The 24,651-nt window shown below is 56.6% G+C and overlaps 2 protein-coding genes across 2 annotated transcripts; one reads left to right on the top strand and one right to left on the bottom strand.

Moving 5' to 3' along the window:
• The first annotated feature begins 5,217 nt into the window (after positions 1 to 5,217).
• CREB3L3 (cAMP responsive element binding protein 3 like 3) lies at positions 5,218 to 13,598 on the top strand. The gene is made up of 9 exons (XM_008711254.1): positions 5,218 to 5,367; positions 5,777 to 6,077; positions 6,971 to 7,086; positions 8,637 to 8,774; positions 9,554 to 9,660; positions 11,054 to 11,122; positions 12,271 to 12,355; positions 12,519 to 12,615; positions 12,817 to 13,598. The coding sequence occupies exons 1-9, from the start codon at positions 5,239 to 5,241 to the stop codon at positions 13,212 to 13,214; spliced, it is 1,440 nt and encodes a 479-aa protein (XP_008709476.1). The 5' UTR covers positions 5,218 to 5,238; the 3' UTR covers positions 13,215 to 13,598.
• Positions 13,599 to 14,298: 700 nt separating this feature from the next.
• SIRT6 (sirtuin 6) lies at positions 14,299 to 22,934 on the bottom strand. Its single transcript, XM_040629579.1, has 7 exons — positions 22,841 to 22,934; positions 20,927 to 21,054; positions 17,810 to 17,869; positions 16,183 to 16,278; positions 16,023 to 16,103; positions 15,313 to 15,436; positions 14,299 to 15,221 (listed from the first exon to the last, which is right to left on the bottom strand). The coding sequence occupies exons 1-7, from the start codon at positions 22,904 to 22,906 to the stop codon at positions 14,880 to 14,882; spliced, it is 897 nt and encodes a 298-aa protein (XP_040485513.1). The 5' UTR covers positions 22,907 to 22,934; the 3' UTR covers positions 14,299 to 14,879.
• Positions 22,935 to 24,651: the final 1,717 nt, after the last annotated feature.

The following is a 24,651-nucleotide window of genomic DNA, read 5'->3' as shown; positions in this document are numbered from 1 at the left end:
GGGACACAGGTGAAGCAATTTACTGTTGCAGGAAAGGCAGCTCTTAAATGCTAATCGAATACAAGATGAGCTTACATTAGGAAACTTGAAAAACTGTGAAAAACACACGATCCTTGCTTCATTTGTAAAGTTTTTTTCTTTTTTGTTTCAATGAAATTGTACTTCTTTGGAAGAAGTGCAACAGACACATGGCTTCAAATTCCAGGAGAGTAGATGACGATGCAGTAGAAAGCGTCTTCCTCAGGGCGTCTGGGTGGCTCCGTGTGTTAAGCGTCTGGCTTTGGCTCATGTCATGAACCCAGGGTCCTGGGATCAAGCCCCGCATCGGGCTCTCTGCTCAGCAGGAAACCTGCTTCTCCCTCTCCCCCTGCTTGTGTTTCTCTCTCTCTCTGTCAAATAAATAAATAAAACCTTAAAAAAAAAAAAAGCGTCCTCCTCCTAGAGCCCCCAGCCCTGAAAGCTACCGCCATCCCCAATGTGTCTCACTTCAGAGGTAATCTATAAACGTACATTCATTTTCCCTTTTCTCACTCACACGTGGTATCCTGTGTGCTGCACTGTCCTTTTTCACTTCCCTGGTGCACTGGGAAGATATTGTCTTCAAGGGGGTGAAAACTAGTTCTAACAGGGTGAAAAAGGTCTTCTTTTTATGCAGAAAGCACAGATACACGTAGAGCACATGAGCAGATATATAACCTAAGTACGGTATTAAAATTTCAGTGGGGGGAAGAACACAAAAAACAGAACAGTGAGAAAACCTGATGGAACAACATACACTCAGTATTGCCCCATGTCAGGGGTGCCTGGGTGGCTCAGGTGGTTAAGAGTCTGACTCTTAATTTCAGCTCAGGTCTCGATCTCAGGGTAGTGAGTTCGAGCCCCCTGTGGAACTCCATGCTGGTGTGGAGCCTACTTTTTAAAAAATGAACATTGGGGCGCCTGGGTGGCACAGCGGTTAAGCGTCTGCCTTTGGCTCAGGGCGTGATCCCGGCGTTACGGGATCGAGTCCCACATCAGGCTCCTCCGCTATGAGCCTGCTTCTTCCTCTCCCATTCCCCCTGCTTGTGTTCCCTCTCTCGCTGGCTGTCTCTATCTCTGTCGAATAAATAAATAAAATCTTTAAAAAAAATAAAAATAAAAAAATAAAAATAAAAAATGAACATTGCCCCGTATCAGTACATACAAATAATCTTCATTCCTTTTCAAAGCCACGTAACATTCCATTATGGGAATACACCAGACTCTATTAACCAATCCCCGGTGGATGGCTATTTTGTTGTTTCTAATGTTTTACTAAGTGTTTTCTGTATGTAATTATTCATTTTATATTCCGTACACTTTTTATTGAGGTAGAATTCGTTTACAGTAATAATGCACAGGTCTTAGTTCTGTTCAATTTGACGAGTTTTGACAATCCTACACGCTCATGTAACCACTGCTAAAGATAAGATCTAGGGGCACCTGGGCATCTCAGTCAGTTAAACATCTGCCTTCAGCTCAGGTCATGATCCTGAGGGCCCAGGATCGGGCCCCGCATCGGGCTCCCTGCTCAGCGGGAGAGTCTGCTTCTCCCTCTGCCCCTGCTCCTGTGCTCTCTCTCTCGTTCGCTCACTCTCTCTCTCAAATAAGCAAATAAAGCATCTTTAAAAAATAAAAAATAAGTAAAAATAAAAACAAGATCTAAAATATTTTCCCCACCCTAAAATGTCCCCTCATGCCCTGTCCACTCAGCTCCCCACTATACCTGAGGCAGCCACTCTCTATCTCCAAGGATTTCTTTGCCTAGTCTCTGGATTTCATATAAATGGAATTATACAGTGTGGTACCATCATATGGTAAATGCATGTCCAACTTTATAAGAAAACTACCCAGTTTCCCAAACGGGGTAGAACGTTTTGATTCCCACCAACAACGGAAGAGTTCCGGTGGCTCCTTATTTCCCACCAGTATCCGATGTCCATTTGTTTTATTTGTTTTATTTTAGTCGTTCTTGGGTGTATCGTTAACATTTTCACGTGTTGGTAACGGCTCAGAACCAACCAGGTAAAAATTAAAAACAAAGTCCACGCCGACACGATTGTGCTTGGGAAATGCTACAAACTCCGTCTGCTTTAAGAACACAGCAGAGCTCGTGAAGCCTCTGGTCAGTCCCGCAGAGCTACTGTCTGAATGCGGGGTTCCTTCGTCTTGTTCGGCTAGATCACCTTTCGTGCTGTGTTTCACACTTGCACATGTCCGTGGAAGCCCCTGTGGGAATGCTACTTTGCATTCCAGCTTAATGTTGCCTTGAAGTACGCGTTCCTGTCCCGTAAATGAGATAATACGATGCCAAGGGCATCAAAAAGTCCTCCGGTCCCTCACTGCTTATCTTTATCGGACTTGTTCAGATATCTCTTCATTGGGGCATATAAATGCCTTCTAAAGTCCATAATTATATATAAAAACATTTAAGTACAAATATCTTGGGGAGGGGAACTAGGGGGTCTAAATGTACAGGAAGGGGTGAGTGAGCGATGCCAGACCCTTTCCTCTGGCAGGTTTGGGTACGAGGAGGAGGAAGAGCTGTATCTGAAGGACGCCAGGCCTCCTGGGGGTCAGCAAGGAGGGGGCAGCGGAGGCAGGGAGAAGCAGAAGTCAAAGCTCACCTACTGCCAACACCTGCTGTGCCTGCCTGGGAAAGAGCTTCCACGGCAAAGGCTGAATAAATATTATGGCTGGGATCACGAAAGGCAAGCCAAGCCAAACAAAGCCCTTAAAAATCCAGCACAGGGTAGTTACAGAGGAAGCAAGGAGGATGGGGAGGCTGAGCGTGAGAGGGGACAGTGACCCCTGCCTCGGCTGGATCGCTCTCTGGGGCGGAGGCGCCCCCGGCCCCACCCCCTCCATGCCGGGAGCTCCCCCAGTCCGACAGCCACAGACATCTCCCAGACGTGGTCCAGGGTGCCCCCGGGGCGCAGCCGCTGTCATGTGTGTCCCCGTCAGAGACAAGTACCGCACCAGACGTGGCACACTGTGGCCCCTCATTAAATGTCTGTTACGTGACTGCGTGGTGACGGGTCCCCTGAGAAAAACACAGCGGGATGGGAACTTCTTGAAGGTGAGGAGGTGTTCTCCTGACGGCTGTGAGGCTGGCACCCAGCATCGTGCCCCACACACAGAAGGCTGGATTCAGCTCTTCTGCACTCACTACGCTCCCAACCGCTTCCTGCTGTATTTAGTGCAAACCAAACTCCTTGCCTGCTCTGCCCCCCCCCAAGACCCTGAACGAGTTTGGCCACGCCCCTTCCCCTGCCTGCCCTTCCTTCTCCCTCTCTCCAGCCCCCTCTCTCTGCTCCAGGCACAGGGGCCTCCTCACTGTTCCTTCAACATGCCAGACTGGGTCCTGATCCCAGGACCTTTGCATGTGCTGTTTCTTCAGCCTGCAACACGCTTCCCCTAGATCTTCCCATGGCTGGCTCTTTTTCATCAATCGTAAGGGGCACCTGGCTGGCTCAGCGGGTAGAGCATATGGCTCTTGATCTTGGGGTTGTGAGTTCAAGCCCCACATTAGGCGTAGAGCTTACTTAAAAAAAAAAAAAAAGCTCACCTTCTTCAAGGAGGCTTTTCCAGCCTTTGGTTGCCTTCCACTGTGATCACACGCAGTTTCTTGGTAGCATTTACTCATTTATCAGTGTCTTGATTTATTTATGTGATTATGGTCTAGCTTGCTCAGCGCTTTATCCCTAGCCCCTAAAACGGTGGTGGGCTCGATGAGCAAGGATTGGTTGAGCACCGCTGCTGTGTCCAGCCACTGCCTAGAGACAGGGGACCCCCGCAGAAAACAAAGGAAACTCCATTCTAGCCCATTAGGCCCTGGGGTAGGAAGGAGAGAAATGAGTGAAGAGGAAAACAGGTAAAGGAACAAGACAATGTCAAACAGTGAGGGGTTCCCGTAAACAGTGATGTCACAAAAAGCTGTGGGGCTGCCCCCCCCAGGAGGGGGCGGTCACACATAGCCTCTCAGCCATCTGGGCTGAATATACAAAGAATGACAGAATCAGAGGTGGGAGGGAGGGCAGCTCCTGGCAGGCAGAACAGCAAGTGCAAAGGCCCTGGGGTGAGACCAAGTTTGGCTCAATCAGTATTCGGTGAATAAACGAACAATAGAAGATTCTAGAAGGAACTGATTGCTGCTTAGGTTTGCTTGTGGAGGGCTTGGAGGGTAGGTAGGGGGTTGCCGGCTCCTGAGGGAAGGGAGTTTCTGGCAGAGGGGGCGGCTTCAGCAAAGGCCTGGGCTGTTCCTCTTGGGTTTGTTTCATCTTGAGAATGGATGGGACCCAGCCAGGGGCCCTGGGCTCTCCTGGAGACCCACATCCTGGGACTCAGAGGAGAAACAGTCCCTGAAAGTAGGGGAGAGGTCATGGCAGAGCTGAGGCACCCCAGACTTTGGCCTTTGCCCATTGCCGGCTAGAAAAGCACAAAACATCAAGATAACGGTCTTCCCTCCCTTCCCCCAGCCTGCCCTGGTGTCACTGGCCCTTAACCCTGTCCATCTTGCCTGTCCCCCAATCAGCACCCAGGGACGGGCTGTGAGCTCCCGATACTATTTCAGCATCTTTTGGGGGTGGTTACAGAGCCTCAGAGAGGAGCGGAGCGGAGCCGGGGCGTCCTGGTGGTGGGGTGAGGCTCCAGCCCGGGGCAGGTTCGGAAAGCGTCTGGAGGCAGAGCTGGCTGGCCTCATGAATGGGGATTTGGCAGCTGGAAAGGTGAGCCCTGCCCAGGTCCGTGGGGGAAGGAGGTCAAGGCCCAGGAAACCCTCCCCAGGCTCCCAGCGTTGGAAGGAGCCTCACAGCCCCCTGTTGTACAGATGGGAAGACTGAGGCCCAGAGAGAGCACAGAATGGCCAAACTCGTGCCTCCATCCTGGGGCTGCTCTTGTCTTTGCTCCAGGAGGGGGCACTTGGGCAGGATGGGAGGGTAAGAGGGGGCTGGTTTCATCAGCCACATAGCGGTTGACCAGGCTGCTCACCCCCACGCATGCGCCCGTCTGGCACTTTTAAAGAAATTAGCTCGCAGGCCCTGGGAGGGCCTGTGTCAGCTCCACAGCCCATCTGGAGACGGAAGCCCCAGGGGCAGGGTGGGCTGGCCGGGGGGCTGGGGGGGTGAGTGTGAGCCACATGGACCTCGGGGTGGCGTGCAGATGGGAGGTGGGAGGAGAGGGGGCAGTGTGATCCTCATGCCTATCCCCTCCTTGCCCCAGATGGCTTCCTCCACTGGTCCCATGGACCCCATTGGCAGCCTGGAGCTCCTGGATCTCCTGTTTGATCAGCAGGACGGCATCCTGAGACATGTGGAGCTGGGTGAGGCCTGGGACCACGTCGAGGACCAGGTGAGGACGCGCTGGGCCACAGAGCCAGAGCTCCACTCGGTGCAGCGTGTGGGGCTCACAGAGCTCAATTTCAGCAAAGCACATCATTGTGTCGCATGTCTCAGCTACCCTAAGGGGTAGGTGACATTAGCTTCTTCTTAGAGGTGAGGAAACTGAGGCCCAGAGAGGGGCAGTAACTTGCCCAGGGTCACACAGCAGTTTGGGGTTGAGTTCAAGCCTCGTGGGGTGTACCCCATGCCGTATGATAGTGTTCAGGCTCCGACGACCCGGGAGGAAGGAGCATGAGCCCTTCCGTCTTGCAGAAAGGACAAGCGAGGCCCAGAGAGGATCCATGGCTTGCTCGGAGTCACTCAGCAATCCAGAATAAAGCGTAGCGCTTCTAATTCCCTCCCCTTCCTCTCTGTCCTAGCAGGTCCTGCCAGGCCCAGACTCTGACGATTTCCTGAACTCCATCCTGGCTTCTGGAGACTCGGTGCCCAGCTCCCCGATCTGGTCCCCTGCAGCCAGTGACAGTGGCATCTCTGAAGACCTGCCCTCCGATACCCAGGACACCCCTCCACGCAGCGGGACATCCGCCACCCCCACCGGCTGCCAGACCATGGAGACAGGCAAAGGGCTCTGCCCCCCCTATCATCCTGGACCCGCCTGCCTCGCCAGTCCCCCTGGACCGGTGGCCCAAGTGCTGGAGGCCTCTGTGGCCATAGACCTGGGTAGGCCCTGAATCTTCGCTCATTGCCCTCACCTCGTTCCAGGCGCCGTGCGCACATACCCACCCTTTGAAATAGATGCTGTCATGGGCCCATTCCCTGGATGGTGAAATGGAGTCCCCGTGAGGTTTAGGAATGAGTCAGAGCCACTGAGCTGGGCTGTAACCCTGGCAGGCTGGCTCCCGCCCCAGATGCCACGCTGTCAACCTCATCTTTGAACTTCCCGTGCCTGGATCATAGAGATGCTCGATGAAAGTGTGTGAGGTCATGGGACCCTGGGCCTCGGGACGCTCTTCCTGATCTGGGGGAAACTAGCCTTATGCAGAAGACACCCCCCCCCCCAGCAGGGCATCCTTTGTCCCCTTGAGCCTTGCAACAAGGTGGTAGCTCTTAATAGATTCATTGGAGAATTGACAAAACTGAGACTCAGAGAGGTTTAGTCACTGAACCAAGGTCACACAGCTCTGCCCCGTCAGGATAGAAACCGAGAGCTGTCACCCCGAAGTCTGTTCTGGAGAGCAGCCTGCCTGTACGTGCCAGGTGGGAGGGAACCTGGGGTGCGTTAGACCTGCTCCCTGCCCCCAGGGGGAGATAAGGCCGATCCGGCAGCAGACCTAGTCTCCTAGGCAATAAGTGCTGCTCCCTCCTCGGTTGGCAGTGGGTCCCTCAGCAGTGTCCTGAGGATTCTGGTTCCCAATTTCCCTCAGCGAGAAGCCTGAGGCAGCAGCTGGGGCCATCGCCTTCAACCCAGGCCTGGGGGCCCCAAGCTGTGCCCCAAATCCCTAGCACATTGTGGTCAATCCTGGGAGTCTTTCTGTAGGCGGCAGGTAAAAGCTGGGAGCTCAGGGGCCCCCACCTGACGTTTCTCTGTGTTTGTCCCCGTCTGCCCTGGTCAGAAATGTGGAGCCCGAGCCTCTGTTCTGAGGAGCAGGTTGAGATGGCGGACCCACCCCCATCCTGCAACCTCACTGTGAAAGATCTCCTCCTCTCCGGCAGCGGCGCCGCGGACCTGGTGAGCCGCCCGACCCCCCCACCCCCACCGACCGAACATCGGGGCTCAGAGGGCTTCATGGGGCCCCAGTGCCTCCATTTCAGAGATCGGGAGACTGAGTCACACACAGGGGAGGGCACTTTCCAGTAGTAATAATAATTAAAAAAAAAAAAAAAGCTAAAACCAAGCATCCACTACAGGCCAGACATTCTTCTAAATGCTTTCGATGTATCATCTTTTAATTCACGGTAATGCTAAAGATTGGGGCTCTTGTTACATTAATTTTACCCTTGAGGAAATGGGCACAGAGAGGGTCAGCAATTTGCCTTAAGTCCCACAACGGCCGCTGGCTCGATCCCTGGGCTGGCCTATAGGCGCATTGCACACCAACCCAGGGCCATCTGTCTTTCCAAGGGATTTGAGTACCCATAAACCAGAGCTGATGACGCAATTAGTGCCCCCATTTCACAGATGAGGAAGCAGTTGGGCTGATCAGTGGCCTGCAATTCTGGGTAGTGGGGACTGATTCACAGGACTGACAGGCTGCCCCAATCTGCACATTTATTCCGGGGTCCACCGTTCCACACAGTGACATTTCTAAGACTTCGGCACTCAGATGACATTTCTAATGTTTATCTTTCAGAATTTAAATTTAATTAAACACTTTTTTAAAATAGGCGAATGCATGCACACAGCCCGAGTTCCAAAGGCACAAACAGGCATGGGGGGGGGGGTCTTCTCCCTCATTGCCGATGCCAGACACCTCCCTTCCCACACAGGTTCCAAGGACTCCTGCCAAAGGGATTCCTTCTTTTTTTTTTTTTTTAAGTTTAATATAATAAGTAGCATCCCACCCTTAACACTGTTTTTGTCCCTTTATTTTTTTTTTAAGATTTTATTTATTTATTTGACAGAGACAGACAGCCAGTGAGAGAGGGAACACAAGCAGGGGGAGTGGGAGAGGAAGAAGCAGGCTCCCAGCGGAGGAGCCTGATGTGGGGCTCGATCCCATAACGCCGGGATCACGCCCTGAGCCGAAGGCAGACGCTTAACGCCTGCGCCACCCAGGCGCCCCGTCCCTTTATTTTTTAACGAGAGTTTATCGTGGTGACTGCTTTATATGATGATACGGGGGGGGGGGAAGCCCCGTCTTTTTCACAGCTGTGTAGTACTCCCCGTTGGGCACACCCCGCTCATGCCTTATTTGATCTGTCCCCTATTTGTTGGGTATCCCCACTATGTCCAGCTCTTTGCTCTTACGGCCAGCACCGCAGTGCATTTTCAGAGCCCAGAACAGGGCCGGGCACCTAGTAGGTGCTCAATACACGGCTATCAAGTGACTATTCGTTAAACAGATGAAAAGCCTGTGCCTCTGATCTTTTGTCCACGCGTGCGAGTATCTGTAGGATCAGTTCCCGGCTCAGAGGGCTGGTGCTGGCTCTCATGAGCCCCAGTGCCCATGCGGACCCTACAGCAGACGAATCAATATTTTCTCAAATCTGGTGCTAGCTTCATTCCTAGAGGCTGTGGGTTTTCCTGCCCCCAGCGCCATGTCCCTATGTTTCCCACAGCAGCAGCATCACCTGGCGGCCCCCCACCTGCTGTGCCCCGGGGCTGAGCACGGCCAGGAGCTGGTGCTGACAGAGGACGAGAAGAAGCTTCTGGCCAAAGAAGGCCTCACCCTGCCCACCCAGCTGCCCCTCACCAAGGTGAGCCGGGGCTCCGGGCCCCGCCCCCTTTCCTGCAGCTACCTGCCCAGGAGTCTCACCTGTGGGCCTCCAGCGCTAGAATGTCAGGCCGTGTCTGTCGCTGAAGCCGGGAAATTCATGCTAAAGGCCAACTCGGTAGGCAGGGCTTGACATCCGGGAGCCAAGGGTGGGCTTCAAGGCAGCGGAGGCTCGGGCGCGGGGAGCCTTCCTTGTGCCTTTCACGCTCCATCATAGCTGCTTGCAGGCCAGAGCTCACAGCAGGGGTGTCCTGCCGGCCGGGTACTCCTGCAGACAGGCTTCGACTGGGCTGGGCTGCAGTTGATGAATGTTCGAATTGATTGCTAACGTTTCTCTGGCCGGGAGTTTTCAAGAATCCCGTGACTATGGCCCCCATACTCCCACATCTCCACATGCAACTAGCTCGCCGCAGCCCCTCCCCTAAAAAAAAAAACCCTATTTCACTCAACTCAAACTGGGTTTGCCATTCCCACTGGAAAGACTCCTTAGTCTCAGTACCAGCCCGGGAAAGGCGCTGTTCCCAGGCGTTGCCGGAAGGTGGCGCCATCGCACTAGTGTGCAAAGTCTGGTAGCCAGTTCCTCACTGGGATTGGGGTCCGGGGAAAACTTCAGGACCCAGGACCCTCCCTGCAGACTCTGCAAGAATTTAGAGGGAGTCACCTGGAATCTTTCCCCAGGTCCCTGGGTCTGGGAGGGCTACCACGGGAAGAGAGCAGGGGTCAGACAACCGAGTGAACCCTTCTCCCCATGTCACTGTGCAGTATGAGGAGCGAGTCCTGAAAAAAATCCGCCGGAAAATCCGGAACAAACAGTCTGCCCAAGAAAGCCGGAAAAAGAAGAAGGAATATATTGATGGCCTGGAAACTCGGTAAGCCTGGGGGCCTGGGATGCCACACTTGGGGTGGGGGAGGGGGACAGAGGCCAGGGAGAGGGGTGCAAAGTGATGAAGGTCCCAGTTTGGGGGGCTTGACAAAATGAGAGGTTTTTTTTCGCTCTTGGGGTGAGGTCATTTTTCACGTGACTTGCAAGGACGGAAAGATGCCTAGAGATGGCAGAGGGCTCGGTCTCGGGGTCCCTTTAGCCCCTAGAATATGAAGGAGGGAGGAGAATGTATGACCCATCTTGTTCTGGCTCTCTGCCTGAAGATGGGGTGCTTCCTCCCCTGGTCCGAGCGTCCCTGGTGCTCAGACATCACGGCTTCCTTAAATGTGTGTGTTGGGAAGGACAGAGGGAACATCATTCCCCTCGGAACTTCCTCAGCTGAAAAACTGTGACCCCAGTTTCATCCAATCACCTCTCTCTTAACTCGCATCAGGGGACAGGCTCCTCTTTCTTCTTTAACAGAAATGTAACAGGTGGGCACGCTCACTTCCTCACCCGGGACTGACTTGACGGAGTGTTACAGGTCTGTCTGGATATTCTGTGTCTTCCCAAGTCAGTTTTGGGATGGGCTACATTTCTGGGAAGTTGTCCATTACAAATGTCTCGCCATAAAATGGTTCGCAGTTGTCTCTTATTATTTTGCTAAGCTCTGCATTATCGGCGGTCCTACCCATTTTAAGAAACTTATGCTGTTCATTTGAGCCTTTTCTTTCTCCTTCATCTTCTTGATTCATCTTGCCAGAAAATTATTTATTTACTTATTCTTGCCAGAGAATGGCTTTCTGGCTTTTCTGCTCACCCGCCTATATTTTTGTATTCTAGTTCTTGCATTTCTTTTTTTTTTTTTTAAGATTTTATTTATTTATCACACAGAGAGAGTGCATGTAAGCACAAGCAGGGAGGGTGGGGCAGAGGGAGAGGGAGAAGCAGGACCCTGGGATCATGACCTGAGCTGAAGGCAGACGCTTAACCGACTGAGCCACCCATGCGCCCCTCGAATAGGCATTACTGCAAAGAGTAGAGTGGCTCGAGCTCAAGCGGAGGGTGAGGATTGTGGCTTGGTTCTCCTTGGACTCCCGGTCATCCTACTCCTTGGTCTTCTGGAAGCATCCCTGCCCAAGTTTGGCATTCCATTCCCAGTCCTGGGGGCACAGACCAGAATGAAGCCCCCACACCAATTCAGACATGGGATCTAGGAGCCAGGCAGATGGTTCAAATTCTGGCCCTGTCCACAGACCGGCCAGGTGACTTTGGATGAGTGACATCCCGTATCTGGCCTTGGGTTCCCCGCCTGTAAAGTGAGGCCTCACAGGGGAGGGTCAGCTGGGCCGGTTGGTGACAGGCATATTCTGAAGGTCACTGTGACATTGTCCCTGCAGGATGTCAGCCTGCACTGCCCAGAACCAGGAGCTTCAGAGGAAGGTGTTGCATCTCGAGAAGCAGAACCTGTGAGTCTTGGTCCAGCTGTGGCAAAGGACAGGGGAGAGCTGGTCCCCAGAGTCCCTTGCAGGAGAGGTGGACAATGTGGGGGACAGCCTCTGTAATGGCAAAGCAGAGCAGGGGGTAAGGGCTCCACCTAGAAAGGGGGCAGGCTGCATAGAGGAGGGCACTTGGACTTGGGGAGAGGGGTTTCCGGTGGAGGAAGTGGCTAGAAACACGGCATGCCACACTGGAACTGTGTGTGTCTGGCTAACAGGTGCAGTCATCTACTCAGCATTTCTTTAGCCCCTTGTCTGTGCCAGGCATTGTTCTGGGCACTGGAACCAAAACAGTAAACAAACAGTCTCCTGACTTAGAGAACTCGTGGTCTAATAGGAGACATACTCAAGCCAAATGAAAATACATGCAAGATTATTTTCACATAGTGACTGTCACTGAGGGGAAGAGTGAAGCCGAGTGAAGGCATTGGAGAGCGAGTGGGGGCTGTTCTGGGCAGGGAGGTCACATAAGGTGACTTTTGAGATGAGACCTGATGGATGAGAAAGAACCAGCTACAAGAAGACCTGGGGGAATAGTGTCCTTGGTACAGAGGAAACCAGCATGTGCAAAGATCCTGGGATGGGACCAGGTCTGGTGTGTTGGAGAAAAAGCACATGGGCACGTGTGGCTGGAGCAGAGTGGGCGAGGGGGGGAGAGGGAGGAGGGGAGGGCAGGGGGTGACGGGGCAGGTCAGGCAGAGCCTTGGGGGCCACGAGGTGGACTTGGGCTTTTACCCGAGGGGGGTGGGAGCCTGGGGAGGGTGGAGAGAAAAGTGCCATCTTACATTTGAAAAGTGCTATCTGGTTAGTGCTTGGAGCATGAACCCTAGGGGGGCAGGAGGGACCTTGGGGGGGCCAGAGTAGAGGCTGGGGCTGGCATTTTAGTGAGAGATGATGGCAGCCTGGATCAGGGAGGTGGGGTGGCAGAGAAGTGAGTCGGTGCAAGGGGGTGGGGTGTTCAGGGAGATTTACTGAGTAAAGAGGGAGAGTTTGAGACTCTAAAGACCAATGGGGCTGTGAGGGATCAGACATCAGCCAGGCTGGGAGACCCCAGAAATGGATGGGAATCACATCACAGCCCCATGGGGCTGAGCCAAGATCCTTCCATTCCCACTAAGGTCCCTCTTGGAGCAGCTGAAGAAACTCCAGGCCATTGTGGTCCAGTCCACCAGCAAGTCGGCCCAGACGGGCACCTGCGTAGCGGTAAGTCCTAGTCCCCAGGATAAAGGGGGTCCTTGGCCTTGGCAAAGGCGGTCTGTGCGGGGAGCTGAGCCCCAATTAAAGCACGATCCCATCTTCTGGGCCTCGGTTTCTTTGCTCACGGGGTGGGGGGGAGGGATGGGGTGACCTCCCCCATCTCTGCCAGGTCCTGCTGCTCTCCTTTGCCCTCATCGTCCTGCCCTCCATTAGCCCTTTCGTCGCCAAAAAAGCCGAGAACACCGGAGACTACGCACCTGTTCGAGGTAAGTGGGCTAGGGACTCTCTGTCCTCAAAAGTCCTCTGGGCTGCACCATGGGCACAATCCCCTTGTTTCCCCAAGGCCTTATACTGGGCCTCTGGGGGATGGGGGGACCCCTTGCCGCTTCTTCCTGAGGCTGGGGCTAGGGAACAGAGGGACACCAGTCCCCCACCCCATCCCTCATGATCCTCCAACCCTTGCTCAGTTTTCTCCAGAACTTTGCACAACGACGCTGCCTCCCGCGTGGCCCCCGACGCCACACCAGGCTCCGAAGCCCCAGGACCACGGTCCAAGGATGGCATATCCCAGGAAAGGTCTCCAGGCAGCCCCATAGCGGACTGGGAATCTCAGGGCATGTCGGCTCTGGACAACTTGACGAAGGGGCTGGACAACTCGACCCTGACCCCAGACAACTCCACTCTGGTCCCGGACAACTCGACACTCTCCCGGAACAATTCGACACTCATCCAGGACAACTCGACGCTCGTCTCGGACAACTCGATGGAGAAGCAGAACGGGGCCACCCTGCTGGGCTGGACTGCACCTGAGCCAGCGCTCAGCTCTGGGCGGGTGGGCTTGGAGGCAGCAGGGGAGGAGCTGTGAGCGCTACCCTCATATGCCCGCAGACCCCTGTGCTTAGGGGCCCTTCTGTGGACAGCGATGGGCATAGGGTGAGAAGTCAGACCTGGCGGAAGAGTCAGGATGGAGACACACAAACTCACGGACCCAGATACACACAGAACACACAGGGCAACCACAGGGCCACGAAACCCAAGAAATACACAGACTCAGGCAAAGGAACAGGCACATACAGAATGATCCACAGACCCAGACAGACAGACAGACACACACACACATACCATGCCTCAACAGCTCCCTGCCCTGGGACTCCTCCCTGACCCTTGCACACAGGGAAGAGAAACTGGCTGAGGCTGTGAGGATGCTGGCCCACAGCCACCCCTCTTTTCTAAGATTGCAGAGATCCTTAATAAAGTATTTTGACAGAACACGGCTGACACAGAGCAGCGTAGGGTGGGGGCTGAAGCAGTCTCGGGCTCCTCAACTCCAGGAAAGATGGGCTGGGGCCAGCCTGGATGGGGGAAGGAGGTGCCCCCAGGCTGGAAGGGAGGCCTGCCAGGCCCCACGAGTGCCTTCAGCACCTTGGAGAGCGTCCACGAGCAGCGCGCAGGGCACGCCTGGACCACGAGGTGTCTGGGGGTCCCAGGGGTGTCCATGGAAGGTCTGGGGACCTGCCTTCCTGGGGGGCTGCACAGCCTACCCTGCTCGTTTTCTGGATGGGGAGACTGAGGCATGGGAAGCGAAGGGACCTGGCTGGAACCCGGCTGTGCTTGCGCTCTCCTAATGCGTGGTGACTCCCCACCCGCTCTGAGCAGGTGCCAGGGGCTGCGAACCAGTCCAAAGGCCACGGCCTCTAGCCTCAGGGGGCTCACAGCCTAGTCGTGGAGGGCAAGTATTTAGAAACCACGCACACAGGCACCTCACCACACACTGAGGGCTCCAGGAACGCTGTGGGACTGCCCCTCCTCCTTCACCCCAGGCCTGGGTTGCAGGGAGGCCCACGCAGGCTCCACAGGAGCAAGGGGACCTTGTGGTCCTGCCCAACCAACCCCTCCTCCTCGGGACTAGGACCTGGCACAAGGTTATGAACGTCAAACACAGACTCAGATGCAAGAATGTCTGCTTTTATTGCATTGAAGACTTCTCTGGAAGTCTGGAGGCACCCAGGTGGACACACCTCTTCCTCCCTCTAGCCCCAAAGGCAGTGCAAACCCAGATGGTCTGTGCCACCACAAGGTCTGGCCCCTGAACGGTGGCTCTGCCCCCCCATACCTTCTGGAGGGACTGTGAAGGCGATTTTGGGGAGGCAGGGGATGGGGAGTGTGAGGGCCCAGGGCAGAGAGAGTTAACTCCTGTTGCTGGGAACTAGGGAGGGCCTGGCCACACCTCCCCAGAACATCCTGAGTCAGGGGCCAGCGGAGGAGCCGGAGGAGCCGGTGCCTGGGGTGTCAGATCCAAGGTCAGCGTCCAGGGTGAAAATGTTCCTCCCCAGGCCCGCACCAGAGGCCCCCAGAGCTAGAGAGAGAGGCAGTGGAGGGTGAGCCTGCCCTTGGGCCTGGAGCCCAGCAATCAGCACCCTGAGGTCGCTCCCCCACCCCCATGGGCAGGTACGAGTAACAAAGTGAGACCAGTAAGAAAAGATGAATCCATGGTTTCTACAAAAAGCCCCACCCGCCCCAGGGCCCCTGGTCAGCTGGGGGCCACCTCGGCCTTCACCCTTTTGGGGGGCCTGCGCGGTGCAGGACTGTCCAGCCGCTCCCTCTTGGGGCTGGCGGGCCCGGAGCCGTTGTGCTGGGTGCAGGGCTCCGAGAAGGGCTCCGGCTTGGGGCTGGCGGGTGCTGGGCCATTGAGCTGGGTGGGGGCCTCCTCCTTGGGCTCCAGCTTGGGCGCGGGCGGGCGGGGCAGGGGGGGCAGCGCCCTCTCCAGCACGTGGGGGCCATCCCAGGCGGGAATCTCCAGGCCCAGGTGCTTCATGAGCCTGGTCATGACCTCGTCCACATAGCCATGGATTCGCAGGTCGGCGTGGCGGTCCTGCGGGGCAAAGACAGGTCAGACCGAGGCGGAGGTCAGGAGGGGAGGGAGGCTGGGGCAGGGAGTATGTCAGGGTGGGCTCAGAACCTACATGCTTCGTGGGCTGAAGGTTGACAATGACCAGTCGGCCTCCTCGGCGCTTGGTGGCAAGCGGCAGGTTCCCGCTCGGCCGGATTTGCAGGGAGGTGCCCAGTGTGATGGACAGGTCTGCGTTTCTGCGTCGGGAAGGCAGAGTCAGACAGAGCGCCTTCTCGCCCTGCACAAGGGTCTCTGCAGCCGTCCTCCTGCCCCACGAGGTCGGGGAGGCCTCCAACCCCCCCGGCTCAAGACCCATTGTCTCATGACCCACCCTGTGCTCCTGCAGCACGCCCAGCCCGGGAGGTCAGCTCACCGACCACCTCTGCTCTCCAGGGCCGCCCAGCTTCGAGCTGCCCTGAGTGCTGCCCCTGCTGCTTTCCTTCTGCCATCTCTCCCCCACCCCCGCCCCCACTGGCAAAAGCAGAGTTGTTGATGTGGGCAGGACCTTCGAGGCTTTGGGACTCGGGTTCTATCCCGGCTCAGTCACTTGCTGGCTGGTAGCACTGGACAGGAGTCCACGTGCTGAAGCCTCAGTTTCCCTGCCTGTCACACACGCACGCTGCAGGGTGTGTGAGTAGCTGCTGTTATTAAGAGGACAATGAGGCCCACAGCAGGGGCAGGCACCTCTTTCAGGAAGCCCTCCTGACGGCCCCGGGGCCAGAGCTGGTTGTGCTTCTGCCTGTGTCCCCACCTGCCCAATCCAGGCTCATCTGAGCATCAGACCTGCTGGCCTCATCAGCGAGAGTGAGGTCCCGGTCAGGCAGGGCGTCCTCCCAGTCCAGGATGGTATCTCTCAGCTCCCCCCTGCAGTGGAGGGGTGGGGGGATCAGCACGGGGCCGCGCACCCTCCCCTGGAGCCCGGGTGCGGCGAGATGTCACTCACCTGCAGGCCCGCAGCCCCCTTGCCTTGGCCACAGTGCAGAGCCGGCCCGTGGCCTTGAGGCCCATGCTGCCCACGACGGTGTCCCGGACATACTGCCTGTGTTGGGGGAGGAAGGGGGGGGGGCCGTGGGGCCGGGTCAGCCCACCCCCTGCTCCCCTGCAGCCTGAGCTGGGTGGCTCTTGCTCTTCTGGGGGAGCTGTTCTCCCAGGGAAGTGGGGGCCACACAGCCAGAATCTAAGCATCAGGAAACATCCCACAAACCCAGAGCAGGGGCTACGGGGGCTTCCACTAGACAGCCAGCCGGCTGCACCCCAACACCAGGGGCATGGAAACAGAGAAGACTGGAAAGTGTTCCAGACAAAGGGGACTAGAGAGACCCGATGACGACATGCAGAGTGCGAGCCCAGGCTGGCTCTCGGACCAGGACACAAACGGAAAGCACGGACGCACCGGAAGCCAGGTGAGGGCCGGGGTGGTCTACATGGTCTTCCGCGTCCCGGCCTGTACCACGGACGCGCTGCGGCCGAGGACAAGAGCTCCTGGGAGACACACGTCCCTCGGGCCTGGGGGGTGGACACTGACACCTCAACAGCACGGCAACGACTAACAAGATAGGAACGACTGTGAAAACCACACTGGGATCGGCGAACTACGGCCCTGTGGATCCAATCTGGCCCTCAGCCTCCTGTCTTTGTGAATAAAGTTTTATTGGCACACGGCCACGCCCATGCCTTCCTGTGTCGTCCACGGCGGCTCTCACGCCGCCACAGCAGAGCCCGTCGTCCTGACCAGACTGTCTGGGCCACAAAGCTGAAAATGTTCTACCATCTGGCCCTTTCCAGAAAAAGCTTGCTGAGCCCTGGTCTAGGTGAAGTTTGGGTTTATCATATGATTCTTATCAGTTTTCTGCAGATTTGAAATTTTTCAAAATAAGTTTGGGGACAATTTTTTTTGACGTGGGGCCCCACCTGGGCGGCTGCCCAGACAGCAGGAGGAGACCCATGCGGACAGCCCCAGCCCCGGGAAGGGCTCTGGCTCAGCCTTCCCAGAGTGGGCAGACACACCTGTGTCACACTCCGTTGTGTGTCCCCCCAAAAGGTATGTTGGGGTCCCAACCCCCAATACTTTAGAGTGTGACCACATTTGGAAATAGGATCATTGCAGACGTAATGAGTTAAGATGAGATCATCCTGGAGGAGGCTGGCCCTCATCTCATAGGACTGGTGTCCTTACAAGCCAGGCAGAGGGAGGTGTGAGGAAGCCCCAAGGACTGTGAGAAGCTTCCAGAAGACATGAAGAGGCAGGAAGGAACCTCCCCTGCAGGGTTCGGTGGGAGCCCAGCCCTGCCCACAACTGATGTCGGACTTCTAGCTTCCAGACTGAGATGACACATTTCCGTTTTAAGCTGTTCAGCTCGTGGTCGTCTGTTACAGGGGTGCAGGAGAGGAACACGCCTCCACAGGAGGAACACGTGCCCCCGGCCCCATCCAGCCTGGGTCTCTGGCCACGTCAGAGGAGACTCACAAGGCCCTAATGCAGAGCCCGACTTGGGAGGTGACAGAAAACAGGGCTGGCCCCTGGGCTGCCCACACTTTGTGCCCTGCCCCCACCCTCCCGTGGCACTCACGTCTTACACTTGACACACTCCTCTACGAACATGTTTCCGTGGAGCTCCGCCAGCTTGTCCCTGTGGGAAGAGAAGGGAGACGCTTCGCCACGGTACAGGGTTCTGGTTCCTGAGGCCACGCTGAGCACTGAGCTCACCTCCTCCAGGAAGCCTTCCCTAAGCCCTCAACCAGACGATCAACGGACTCCCTCCTTCTGGTGCCTCTGGCTGCTGACAGCACCACGCACGTGTTGTACAACCTTACCCAGACGGCCCAACCTCTCTGGGCCTGAGCGACCATTAACCCTTCCGGTTAACCCCAGCTTTGTCACGGACAGCCCATTCCGCTCATAAAATCCATCCACAATCATGTTGGAACCTCCGAATGTCACCAGGTCGGAAGGACAGGAATCCCGACGCCCAGTTTGCAAAGGAAGAACGTGAAGCGATGGGTGGCCCGGAGGCGCGAGCTTTGGAGGCAAGGACGTGGGGTCAACTCCCTGCTCTGTTGGTTCCCAGCTGTGTGACGTTGAGCAGGTCCCTTAACCCCTCTGTGCCTCAGGCCCCATCTGAGAAATGGGACAAAAGTGCCTAACTTTTGAGATATTTGGGGGAGTAATGATCAGGCCTGGAAGGCTCTTCCCCTGGCTCCCTCTGTCACCTCCCTCAGTTCCCACTCCAATGTCACAGCCTCCCTGGCCTGGTACAGGCCGCCTCTCCCGCCCTACCTTCCCCTTTCGTTCCCTGGCAGTGATCGCTGCCTGACCTAGAATGCAATTTGCTAATTTATCTTCTGTTTCCTCGCCACTAGAGCCTAAGTCGCAGGAGGGCGAGCTTCTGCCCGGTGCACCCAGCATCCTGCGTCTAGAACAGGGTGTGGCACGCAGGGGGCACCGGGTTAATAGCTGTCGGGTGTGGTCCATTTTGCTCCCGTCTGCACGCAGTGGGTGCTGGGGGGGATCAGTGCTTCCTCCTCCAAAATGGGACTCAGGCCCATTTCAAAAGAGGAGGGGACAGTGGCCTCATGCCGCTTTATAAGCAGAGAAAAGTCCTTTTCCCTCAACCCTCGCCTGCGAAGCGTTGGCTACTCCTGTCGACATCTGACCCGGCTCTCATCCGTCAACCCAAGGGTAAGACCCGGTCAGTCTCTCGGCCCTAGTACAGTGCTCACACTCACGCTAAAAGTCAGAAAGAGGAGTATTAAAACCCAACTACAAAGTCTAAACCGTGAGCGCCCTTCTTCCGGGGCCAATTTCCTCCCGGCCTCCCCCTGCCCCGAGGAAGATTTTGGAGTGGCCTGCGGTGCTGGTGGCTGAGGGCCACACTCCAGGCCGACGGAGGTCCAGAGCAGAGCGGTCAGGGCTGGAAGCACCCCTAGGACCAGGAAAGGGGACCCCGGTTCTTGAGGTGTGCCCAGGAGGCAGTGACAGTGGATGACAGCTCCAGCCCGCAGAGCCCTACGGGGCGCCAAGTGCTTCTCCCTGCAGCCTCGCTAAATCGCCGCATGGGCCTCATGGCGGAGGGGCTGGCATAGAAGTTCATCCTACAGATGAGGACACCGAAGCCCAGGGAGAGCGCTGGCCTGCCCGCGCTGAGCGGGGCCGGAAGCTGGCGTTACCTGGGGAAACCGGAGCGCACGTGCAGCCCGTCCACGTTCTGGCTGACCAGGAAGCGGAGGAGGCCCACGCGCTCCAGCTGCACCAGCGCCATGTGGGTCTGCGTGGGCCGCGCGCTCTCGAAGGTGGTGTCGAATTTGGGGGCCAGCCCCTGAAGGCAGCAGGTGGGGAGAGACACGGAGAGTTTAGCATTCAAGGAGACAGGGGTACAGAAAAGGAGACAGAGCGTTAGACACAGAGAGAGACAGAGAATCAGGGAAACGAGAGAGAGAGAGAGAAAGAGAGCGAGCGAGACAAAGAGAGGGGAGAGACAAAGGGGTGGGTAAGGGGAGAGGAGGAAGAATGTAGTGCATGAGGGCAAAAAATTATTCATTCTAATCAACATTTCCTGCTGCTGCACTGAGCCTAGCCCTGTGCTGGGTGATGCGGGGGTCCTAGTGGACCCGGGCCCTGCCCTCGAGCAGTCCTCCACCTTGTGGAGGGAGGACACGAGTGGCCACAGACCCTCCACAGCAGCCTGTGGAGCTGAAGGAGCCCAGTGGAGGTGGTGGGGTCTATGCATGGGGAATGCAGGAAGGCTTCCTGGAGGAGGTTGAGCTGTCTCTTCAACTGCGCGAGGAAAGGGCAGAGCAGTTCAGGCAGAAGGGGTAAGCAGAGGTCTAGGGGACTGACAATAGCCTGTGAGGCTGGGGAAATGAAGTGGTCTGGGGGCTCCAGTAGGAGCAGCGGGAGCTGAGGTGGGAGAGACATCCTAAGGCGAGGTCAGGAAGGGCTTTGATTTCCAGCCCAAAGTACCTGGAACTCTCCTGTGTGGCAGTGGGGAGCCATGGCAGATTATGGAGGAGGGGTGGGAGGCAGTCACGCCTTAGAAGTCTAACATTCCTCCCAGAACCAGGAATCTGCTCTCCTGATGCAAGTCTGGGCTAAGGGCCCATGAGGCCTAGGGAGGGAGCGTAAATGCGACAGGCCTGTCTTAGGGGGCAGGGTTGCAAACTCAATGCCTACAGGGACCACTGGGGGGGGGGGTGCCAGTTTGAGACCCCGATGCTTCAGCAAGGAGACTCCTGTCTAACACAGGATGCCCCAAGCAGGGAGAAGTTTAGACACTATTGGGTCACACACCCTTGTGAATAGGTGAGAGGCTTAGGTCTGGATGGTAAAGCCACTTGCTTGACACCAAGTCTGATAGAAAAATATTTGCAAGTGAGTGTGGAGCTAATTGCCCGTGATATCAATCTTCCCAGGGTGTAAGGTAATACAACCGCAATATTTAGGCATGCATGGTGAGCCCAGGCAAAAGACTACATTTCCCAGGATCCCTTGCAGCTAGGTATGGTCAGGTGACTATGCTCTAGCCAATGGGGTGTGAGTGGAATGTGGAGTCTGACTTGAAGGGACCGGTCTGCAAGGGCGGGCTCTTTCCAGGGCCCAACACCCTCAGGGGGAAGGCGGCAGGATGGGTTCTGATGCCCAAGCCTCTGTGAGCTGACAGGGAAGCTGCTGGCCCTCCATGCCCACAGACCTGAAGTCAGGGATGCCCGAGGCAGTGCTGATGCCAGCACCCGTGTGGAACACCACGTTGGAGGACTGCCAGACCAGCTGCGCCAGCTCCCACACCTTCCTCTCCAACTCCTCAGGGGGGTCGAAGATCTGTCAGGGGACAGAGCAGAAGGGAGAGGTCGAAATGTGTTCCAAGTGGCAAAGCCATTAGCCACAGATTGGGACGCTCCTGCCTTGCCCAGGGGGGAGCACCAATGGGAAAAGGCAGCTTATCCTCATGTCCCTCCTCTGCCCACAGCCTTCTGGGGCTCCCAGATCCCTCGGGGTAAAAGCCTAAGCCCTCCCAGTGGCCCCAAGGCCCTCATGACCTACCCTAGCCTCCTCCCTCTCTCACCCTCGCCCACTCTGCTGCAGTCACACATGCCTCTTCACTATTCCTCCAGCACACCAGACCTGGTCCTGCCTCAGGACCTTTGCACAGGCTGTACCCTCTGCCTAGAATGCTCCCACATGGCTCCTCCCTCACCTCCTTTAGGGCTTGGCTCAAAAGTCATCTCCTTTGCACACCCATGTTCACGGCAGCATCATTTACAATCACTAAAATGTGGAATCAACCCAAGGGTCCATCAATGGATGAAGGATAAACACAATGTGGTCCATCCCCACGCTGGAACACGATCCAACCTTAGAAAGGAAGGGACTCTGACACCTGCCACGATGTGGAGGGACCCTGAGGGCACTGTGCTCAGCGAGAGGAGACAGGCCCAGAAGGACACATCCTGCAGGACCCCACTCCCAGGAGGTCCCCAGAGGAGTCCCGTCCGCACAGACAGAGAGGAGCTGGTGGGAGCCAGGGCTGGGGCAGGGGTCCGTGCTTCCCGGGGACAGAGTTTCCATGTGGGGAGATAGAAAGTTCTGGAGACGGAGGGTGAGGGTGGTAGCACAACAGCGTGAATGTATTCTATGCCACTGAAGTGTATACTTGAAATGGTTAATGTGGTACATTTTACGTTGCGTATTTTGCCACGATAAAAAAAAAAAAACACAAAAAACAAAAGTGATCTCAGTGATGTCTCCTGAGCCCTGGTTTCAATGCAGCCCCAGCTCTCCTCACCACTTCCCAATTCACTCTTCTCCCTGAAGCTTACCATCATCGGACTTCTTAAATTTACTTGCTCCTTGTCTGTCTCCCTGCTAGAATGAGGGGGTTTTGTATGTCTTGTTCCGCACTGTGGTCCCAGAGCTGAGAAAATGCCTGGTGCACAGTAGGTGCTCAATAAATGTTTGCGGAATCAAGCGACTAACAGGCTGGAGGAGAAGAGACGGACTAGGGGAGGGATTCTGAGGGCTCATATTAAATGCCTCCCTCAGAACACACAGACCAGCCTTTAGGGGATGGGGGCAATTTTACAGAAGGGCGAGGGGACCCAGAGGGAAGTGACTCACCCCAAGTCCTGCAGTGGCAGAAGGGGTGTTTCCAACACATATCTAAGCCCATCCAACTTAAAACCCTTCTCCATCACCCTCAGGATCAAGTGGCAGCTCCCCAGCCGGGCACGTGCGGCCCCTGCGGTTCCGCTCTGGAAACCTCTCTGGCCTAATTTGTGCTCCGAGTCTGTTTATTTCCACCTCCTCGCCTTCACCCCTGCGGAGCCTTGCGTCCCCGCAATTGCGTTCCCTCGCTTCCCCCATCAAAACTTCAGGACTTCCCGCGACGCGGGTGCCTCTCTCGGTCCAGCCCCGCCAACCCGGGGCTGGGGGCGTCCGGGTCCCAGGGAGCACAGGGGGCGTCACTTCCCGCCCCCTCCTCCCTGGGAAGTCCCTCCCATTGTCTAGCCTCAGTGCCTCCCGATATTCCCACAATGCCCCGCTGCTGTCCGGCCCCGCCCAGCACGCGGCGATGGGGGCGGCCTTCGGGACGCCGGGCCGAGCTCACCTCGGGGAGGCCACACTTGCCCTTGTCCGCGTACGGCGACAGTCCCGCCGCGTAATTCACCGACATCCTCACCGCCCCAACGGGAACAATAAAGTTTCTCTTGTTGAGGCCGCTTCCGCCGGAAACGGGGCGGGACGGGAGGGGGAGGAGGAGTCGCGTTCCACCCAGCCCGCCCGGCCTCTGCCTCTAAGGCGCATGCGCCTTGTCTGACGCCTCAGGCGCCATCTCAACTGCTGGCAAAGAGAAGCCCCCTTCCTTCGAGATGTTGGTGGGTGGCGAGAAACAGGGGCAGCCGCCTACGGGACAGTTCTCCAATCACCTCTAAAATGAGGGGCACAAGCAACCGGCGCCCCCTTTCTTCTTCTTGCAAATGAGTAAATTGAGGTCCCCGCATCCCTAACGAGGACAGAGGACTCGTGCTTCCAGTCGGGGCTCTTTCCACTGCACATTTCAGAAGTTTATAAAGTCACCAATGCAGGGCACTCGTGCAAGTGTGCGGGGAGGGGGGCAATGTGGGGCCTCACCAGGTAGGGTCTTGGACGCAGCTCCGGATTACCCAAACGTCATCCAGGCGGGTGGTAAGCTGCACTCGGCAGGACAGGTGCACTGCTAAGAGAGTGCTCAAGGGCACTGGGGCTGGTGGCCTTGAGGATGCATTTAACAGAGGTGTTGAGCACCAGGCGTGCCCGGGAGACGCTGGAGAACAAAGGCGGCACCTTGTGGCGAGAGGTGGACACAGACTGGTGACTGGGAGATGGTGACTTAGTGTGATTAAGGTGCCATGAGGGCATGGGGCCATAGGGAGCTCGGACGACGAGGCACCTGACCCAGCCTGGGTGCATCCGGGAAGGCTTCCTGGAGGAGGGGGTGTTGTAGCAAAGATCCGAAGAGTGAGTAGCAATGAGATGGGGAGAGTGAGCCGGTTGGGAGCGACATGGGGTACAGAGGGGTGTTCCTGGTGGAGAAGCAGCAAGTGTAAAGGCCGGGAAGAGAAGCAGAGGGTGGTGGAGGAGTGCTGGTGTCTTCCCGCCAGACCTCGTTGGCCAGCAGGCAGCCCCGCAGCCAGCCTGTCTCCTCCCTCTGCCCATCCCCGGCCCCCTGGGCAGCTGCCCTCTCAGAGCTGATCGGGTGTCTGAGCTGAGCGCTTGGAGCTGCCCAGCTGGGAGCAGGTAACTGGAGTCGGCAGTGGGCGAGGAGGCCTGGTGCTAGAGTCACTGGAGCTGCAGGAGGTAGGAGAGGAGGAAGTGAGGGAAGCCTGGGAAGGAGGCGCCCCTTAGGGCCTCAGCCCCTTGCCTCTGAGTCCTGGTGCGCGGGAGCAAGGAGAGGCCCGTGTATGGTATATGTCCCCGCTATGCTGAGGAGCTCCCCAAGCGCCCCCCCCACACACACATTCACACTCATGCATGCACTTCCCGCTTCCCAGCGTTTGCGTTGTCCAGGGTACATACCCTCTTTAACTGCTGCTGCCCCTCTCAGCAACCTGCCTGGCCATCAGGCCCTCCTTTATATATCATAACCTCTTCCAGGAAGCTACTCCCGTCCCCCAAGCCCATGGATCCCCTCCTGCCCAGGCAACCTGTGGACTCCTCTTGGGTGTCTTCTTACACCCTGTCTGGGTGTGATTGAGACAGAGGTGGTAGAAAAAGGGTAGGGTGAGTGCTGAGTGAATGGGTACGTTGATGGGTGGAGGGGTGGGTGGATGAATGGGTAGTCAGTAGATAGATGGGTGGGGAGATGGAAGGGTGAATTAGACGAATGCACGGTAGGGTGGGTGTTGGGTGTACGGGTGGGTGTTGGGTGTACAGGGTGGG

The sequence above is a fragment of the Ursus maritimus genome, unplaced genomic scaffold, assembly GCF_017311325.1.
Source record: "Ursus maritimus isolate PB19 unplaced genomic scaffold, ASM1731132v1 scaffold_14, whole genome shotgun sequence".
NCBI lineage: Eukaryota > Metazoa > Chordata > Mammalia > Carnivora > Ursidae > Ursus > Ursus maritimus.
This window is presented reverse-complemented; position numbering and strand designations above follow the sequence as displayed.

Bases quoted from the DNA above. Each gene is read 5' to 3' on its own strand.
- CREB3L3 (XM_008711254.1), top strand. From the start codon at position 5,239: ATGGCTTCCTCCACTGGTCCCATGGACCCCATTGGCAGCCTGGAGCTC. The intron at 5,368-5,776 runs GTGAGGACGCGC...TCTCTGTCCTAG, and splicing joins GGGACCACGTCGAGGACCAG to CAGGTCCTGCCAGGCCCAGA. The intron at 12,356-12,518 runs GTAAGTCCTAGT...CATCTCTGCCAG, and splicing joins AGACGGGCACCTGCGTAGCG to GTCCTGCTGCTCTCCTTTGC.
- SIRT6 (XM_040629579.1), bottom strand. From the start codon at position 22,906: ATGTCGGTGAATTACGCGGCGGGACTGTCGCCGTACGCGGACAAGGGC. The intron at 15,437-16,022 runs GTCTGATGCTCA...TTCCCGACGCAG, and splicing joins CTCGCTGATGAGGCCAGCAG to AAACGCAGACCTGTCCATCA. The intron at 15,222-15,312 runs GTAGGTTCTGAG...TTTGCCCCGCAG, and splicing joins ACCTTCAGCCCACGAAGCAT to GACCGCCACGCCGACCTGCG.